Genomic DNA, 6,810 nt, shown 5'->3' with positions numbered 1-6,810 from the left:
CCAGACCCGCGAATGCCGTTAACGGAGACCAACCATCACCTTTTGCAGACGATAAGCTTCAGTTGCCTTGCGTGATCCGCGTAACTTTGGGTTAAACTCCTACTGCGTAATCAGGTCCTGGAGATACTCAATATATGCCCGGCATGTGAAGGCACACCGCACCTTACTAACCAACTATTCACATGCCCCCTCAAACCCAATCACCTGATGCCCCTCTCCCTCTGGATCCAACCCATCGAAACATCATGCTTCGTTGGCCTACCTTTAGATGAGTTAGACGTTGGTGATCGGTGACTACATTGCACCGGCAGGGCTTAGCAAAGTACGGCAACAACAACAACAACCATACGAATTTCATTTAAGAAGTCGATAGCCCAAATTCTAACTTAGTGCAAGAAGTTAGCAACATTAAATACAAAAACGTCGAAATTACTGATACCACTTTTCCCGAATATGTGACAGGAGTTTCGTTAAGGACGGGCGTTCGTAGGTAATATATAAGAGAGCTGTTAAAGTTTGAATCCTTGTTGTACTTGGTATGGCAATTAAGTTGTGGGAATTAACAACAAAACCGAAAGAATTAAATTACGAGCAAAACTGTTTTACCTATCTCCATAACTGTTCTCCTCTAACTCTACACAATGATTCCGACTTTGCATTCATAATTGGGAGCACCTTCCGTTATCCTCAAAAAGTTGCCCATGCAGCAGCATAAATCCTTAGCCTCCTGTACGCAGTTATAATGAATTCACTTGTAGCGTGACTTCGTTTTGGAAAATAAGAAGAAGTTAAATGTATTAAATTGGGGCTATAGGCTGGATACAGAATCGTTGGAATAGCTTCTTTCGGACAACAATCTAGCGCAATTAACGATAAATAGGACTGTGGGTTACCGCTATGCAAAGTGCAGTCGTTCTGAGCAAGTTTTACTCACACACTGAAAATAGGCGCGTGCGTACAGTTGCTCTTGGCGGTCAACCTAGAATTGCTTTTTCACTCTATGCCCATTTTGCTCGTTGGCTGCTACCTACCCGGTTCCATCCAATGCTGACTTTGTTTACCCATTTACAATGATTATCTCAATCATGAAATCTTAGCTGCGACTTTGAGTGCGGGACAACAGTCCTCACAGGTCGACATTTGCTCATTTTCGCGACGCCACTTATAAAACTGATTTCGACAAACATGCATAAAATACATGCAAATACAATTTGCTATTGACGAACGACCACAATATTGCCACGCTTCGAATGCTTATGTCCATCATATCGTGCATTTACTGATAATATAATAAGTGAACGAAATCTTATCACCACAGACTTAGGCATACATAAGTGTGCATATCTACTCAACACTACTTACTTTTCTTACAGTTGCTATAATTAATTAAAATTTGGGTTTACCATAAAATCATTTGACGCACAGGAAAACCCCCTCCACTTTATTAGGCTTTCCCTTAAATTATCTGAATACATATGGGCAGCATACGAGTATATTCTATATAAAATTTAGTGCACTTCAGATCTTGGATAAGAGTATAAAAGGTGTACATTTTACACAGGAATTTCATAGGCGTCTTAATAGTTGAACAAAATGAAAGTGTTTATTGCTTTGGTATTGATTGTGGCTACAGTCTCTGCGGGTTATATCCAACCATTTGACAAGCCTGTACATCCTCGCGACTTGGCAGTTATCTTTGATGATGAACCAACTGGTCGTATTACCAATGGTCAGACCGCTAGTGCGGGACAGATCCCTTTCCAGGTTGGTTTGAGCTTCACTGGTAGCAGCGGTAGCTGGTGGTGTGGTGGTTCTTTAATTGGTGAATCATGGGTTTTGACTGCTGCTCACTGCACCAGCGGGTAAGTTTGATAAAATATACGCTCATTCAAAATACTATTTTCCGCTTACAACTAAATGTTTCTTATTATTTTACTTTTAGTGGAACTAAAGTGAGTGTTTACCTTGGTGCCACTAAACGCACCAGCCCCAAGGAAACCCAGACCGTTACTAGCAGCAACTTTGTTCAACACGCAAGCTACAGTACTTCAACTTTGGCGAATGACATTTCGCTCATCAAAATCGATTCTGTGACTCTTGGCTCAGATATTAATACGATTGCTCTGCCTAAGATTGCTTCTTCGTACTCCACTTACTCAGGTCAAACTGCTCAGGCTTCTGGTTGGGGTCTCACCAGTGATTCCGCTACTGCCGTCAGCTCTGATTTGCAATATGCTGATATGCAAGTGATTGATAACACAGTCTGTGCAAAAACCTACGGTTCCAGGATAATCACCTCGAATACTATTTGCACTCAGGTTGTATCTGGTGTCTCCACCTGCAGTGGTGACTCTGGTGGCCCATTGGTTTTGGTATCGGAAAGTGTTCAAATCGGTGTTACCTCATTTGTCTCAAGTTCCGGCTGTCAGTCTGGTGCTCCAGATGGCTTTGTCCGCGTCACTAGCTACTTAAGCTGGATTAAGGAAAAATCTGGCATCTCTTACTAAACGAAAAATGACTTGTTTAAGGAGATTTTCTACAAATAAACTATGAAATTCTAAAAAAAAAATACTTATCTTAGTGTACATAAATATATTTGAAAAAGGATTTACAAATACGGTAGTTGAATTGGCAGTCCACGCAAATGGGGACTAATCATTCGATTGGTAGTGGCCAGGGCGATTCTTCTGCATACGGTCCAAGTTGTAAGCTACTTTGCCTAAGTATCCTCTGGTTAGCTTCCGAACATCCGTTCAATAACGAGCTAATGTGAGAAGGCGGCGCAACCGTGGATAGATGGTTGTGCGCTGGGAGTGGGACTCGCCATCTGTGTTGAAATTATATTGCGACATCGGAAATCTGCAATGGAAACAGGCCACGAAAGGATATGCCACTCGATGGTCACACTGGCTCTCTGAGAGTACTTCCTACCAACGCAATATGCAGGAACAGTGAAGCAGCATTTCTCGTTTTTTAACTACCGCCTCCGAAATTGGATTTCGGCGAGGCCGAAAAAACAATTGGTACGAAGAGGAGTGTCATGCTGCCGCTGAACAAAAGGATGCTGCCTATAGGAGCAGCGATTAGGCGCAATGCGAGCTACGCGGGATCGCTACCGGGAGCTCGAAAAGGAAGAGAGACGTATATCAGAATGAAGAAACGAGAGCCCGAAATACGTGAGCTTGAGATGCTGGCCATACCAGAAAGTTCGGTGGATACAGAAGTTTTAAAGACCGGGGCGATTTCCTGTAAGAAAAAAGACGCCGATCTGGTGACATCCCCAGCATGATGAGGTGAGAATAGCGATAACGTAGCTAAACGTCAAAAAAGCCGTGGGAGTCGGCGGACTGTTGGCTCAGCTATTCAAACACGGCGGCGAAGAGCTGGCAAAATATGGTCGGATTAAATAATTCCTGCCGATTTTCTATATGCCGAAATATCTGAGTTTGATATCGGGGCCAAACTAATGCGACTAGGCAAAATGACGTTGCTCAATACTCGCAGCGCCTCCAAAATTGGAAAGCACCTCTTCGAGCCCTTTGATATCAAACGAGGTTTCAGACAGCGTGACTCGGTGTCGTGTGACTTCTTTAATCTGTTGCTGGAAAAGACCGTGCGAGCTGCAGAAGTTAATCCTTCAGGTAGAGTTTTTTATAAGAGCGCGCAATTGTTGTTCTATACCGATGATATTGACATCATTGACCTCAATAACCGCGATATTAGTTCTGCTTTTTCCAAACTGGAAGAAAGCGAATCAATGTGTCTGATGGTGAATGAGAACAAAACGGAGTACCTCCTGTCATAAAACAAACAGTCGGCGAAGTCACGTATCGACACGGTTGACAGTTACGATTTTGAGGTTGTAAAATATTTCGTTTATTTAGGCACCAGCATAAACACCGATCACAATGTTAGCCTTGAAATCCGCCGAAGAATCTCTCTTGCTAACAAGTGGTACTTTAGACTTAGGGTAGTAAAGGACAATTAAGTAGTAAAGTTCTCTTTCAACGAGCAAAATTAACATGTATAAGTAGTGTTTGAGAGAAAGATTCTGCGGCAGATTTTTGAAACTTTGCATGTTGGCGAAACGAATAAAGCGAATAAAGATCCAGCGGCTACGTTGGCTAGGTCATGCCATTCGAATGAATACAAACGCTTCGGCTCTGAAAGTATCCGATGCGGTACCAGCTGGTGGTAGTTGAGGAAGAAGAAGGCCTTCTCTAGGTTGGAAAGAACAGGTGGAGAAGGACTTGGCTTCACTTGGTTTTTCAAACTGGCGCCGGTTAGCACCAGAAAGAAACGACTGGCGCGCTTTGTTAAACTCGACCAAAACCGCAGAAATGGTTATCGCTCCAATCAAGAGTTTGAAAAAGATTTCGATTTGTGGCCGATACTAATGAATATTTGTTTTTTACAAGTGATTTTTAGCTCTATTGGTTTGTGATCTCCAACTGCTTTCTGCTTAGAAGGTGACATTTGCATGCATACATATTCGTCTAGATCTTTCCTTATCTAAGGTGTCTCAGCCCAACACCCTGCATGTGGGACAGTTCAGAAGTCATTACGTGCAGCTATGGAAAACCAGATGCCGGAGAACTAGTTTCGAATTAACGAAAAAGGTATGCGTCGAAAACATTTGATAAGTTTAGACAAATCACATGGGAAGTAAGCTTATTCCGAAACCAGTGGATTTGACTGCAGAGTATATACGAGCAGAAGAAAGTTTGTACTTTAACTGAATTTGCTATGTGTTTGGGGGAGTAACATCCACAGAACAGTGCCACTTAATGCACTTAACTCGTACTGTCAATCAAGCAGCTGTCAAGTAGTAAACACACACACGCAAAAAGTAAAATTAAGCCATACCAAACGGCCATGACAAGCTACTTTCAGTTGGAGTAACAACCATCAAAGTGCCAAGGAAACATACAAAAATAAAAGAACAATATAAAATTGGAAGGAAAATAGCAAAAACGACAACACCACACATACACACTTAACAAATCTACAATACATGCATGCAGACACTCGTAAGCACTAGTGCATAAGTTTGAATACCAAACAAAAGCCAAGCGTCAAGTACTTCTCTCATACACTCACATCGCATAAACACATCGCATATATACGAGGGGAGGGAGGGGAAAAACTTGACATGAAATAAATTTCAAGCCGGAAAAAGACAAGTCATTGAGAATGAAATGAAGGATGCGCTAACTGACAGCCAAGCAACAAGAATTAAGAGCACCGAAGTTGGTGGCAAGTAGATTTGGCTAAAATAAAGTCATTTAGGGTGTTGCAGCAGCTGTTATAATGCTTTGTTGTTTTTTGTGTATTTGGTGTTGTTTATATTTCATTACACAATTATCTCGTTACCAGCAATAATGTGATATGCCAAAAACAAGCGGTAGTGAGCAGAAAGCCATGCGAGAAAGAAGTAGATTCGACTCTAGCATTGAAGTAAGCATTTAAGTATGTATAATATTATACATACATACATGCACGAAATAAAAAAATATGCGAGTCTGCAAAAGACAGCCATCACTTGAGAAATAGTCAAGGAAAAGCTAACAGAAATATTGTATATGTGTGCATATATACACAAAGGGAATTATAAACATACACACGTACAAGGAACTACTAAAAACGCTAATGTGCTGAGTTAAATTTTTGCTGTTTAAGCGAAAGGAGTGAAAAGTGAATTCGATGTGGCTATGAATTGACCACGGGTGAGTTGCCAATACTGCGACGAGGCACGAAAACATTTTGAAAGAAGAATAATTGCTAGTAAACGCATTCGCTATATTCATAGTTGTAGCTTAGTTAGCCGTTTCAGTATCAGCATAGGGCAAACTAAAACATAAAATTTGTCTGTTCGAAGTATTTAATTGCTTTTTATTTTCAATTGCTTTTGATGGCTTTATGTTTGGAATATAATTTCAGGCAAATACCCTTCACGGCTCCGTTATATTTATGTGGTGAATACTTGTGTATCACTCCTGGATCACCAATGATAGAGGGCGATGCCCAAAGTATCGTAGACGAAATACGGGATGTTGTTATTTTAACAGCGTAAATATTCCCCATAACTGACACTCCACTAATCTTGGCTGGATTAAACGGTAATGTAGAAATAAATAAGGCTCGATGTTACGTTCGGATCGAGTTGTTTTTTTTTTTTTTTGTAAATAGGCACTTGATACGCTACTATGAAGAATTGCTGCATCTGTGTAATGGCGAGGTTAACATGGAGAACACTCGCTGCAAGAAACTATGTAGATAACTGTTGCCGAGGATTGAGATGCATTAAAACGAGTTCTAATAATGATGATAGGCATTGATTTGAAGAACCTGACTAAAGCTTAGTTGACACTTAAAATGTCGACGCTTTCATTGCAGTAGATTTTTGAAGATAAGCTGCCAGACGGTTGGCATCTATATTTGAAAGATATCAGCAGTGGCTATGAAGCATTAAATTATAGGAACAGTTTTTTTCTAACAGCGTTACGCCGATCTCGATCTCTCCGTATATTTTCAAAATACGGAGCTCGTCTTATTAACGAGGAAATATAAAAAATCTAGAGCTTAAATACCCTCAGTAGTGGGCGCTCCGTTGGTGCTCTCTAAAGTGCTTGGAACTCATTCTTGACAGATGGCTAACGTGGAAATCCAACATTGAACAGGAATTAAGAAGGCAAGAGTAGCCTTATATGGTTTTAGGGACGCTATCGGTAAAAGATAGGGTCTCTCGCCTAAAGTTACATTTTGGCTACATAACACAATTTGTTGTAGGGGAAAACGAAAAAACGGCAT

General features: G+C 41.0%; 1 protein-coding gene across 1 annotated transcript; it reads left to right on the top strand.

The window, feature by feature from the left end:
• The first annotated feature begins 1,593 nt into the window (after window positions 1–1,593).
• On the top strand, window positions 1,594–2,534 carry LOC129241710 (serine protease 3-like). The gene is made up of 2 exons (XM_054878188.1): window positions 1,594–1,862; window positions 1,943–2,534. Exons 1-2 carry the CDS (start codon window positions 1,594–1,596, stop codon window positions 2,505–2,507), a joined length of 834 nt encoding a protein of 277 aa, XP_054734163.1. The 3' UTR covers window positions 2,508–2,534.
• The last annotated feature ends 4,276 nt before the right edge of the window (window positions 2,535–6,810 follow it).

Source organism: Anastrepha obliqua, chromosome 3 (genome assembly GCF_027943255.1).
Source record: "Anastrepha obliqua isolate idAnaObli1 chromosome 3, idAnaObli1_1.0, whole genome shotgun sequence".
NCBI classification, from domain to species: Eukaryota; Metazoa; Arthropoda; class Insecta; order Diptera; family Tephritidae; genus Anastrepha; species Anastrepha obliqua.
The sequence above is the reverse complement of the archived record's forward strand: the minus strand, read 5'-3'. Positions and strand labels throughout refer to the sequence as shown.

Bases quoted from the DNA above. Each gene is read 5' to 3' on its own strand.
- LOC129241710 (XM_054878188.1), top strand. From the start codon at position 1,594: ATGAAAGTGTTTATTGCTTTGGTATTGATTGTGGCTACAGTCTCTGCG. The intron at 1,863-1,942 runs GTAAGTTTGATA...TTTTACTTTTAG, and splicing joins GCTGCTCACTGCACCAGCGG to TGGAACTAAAGTGAGTGTTT.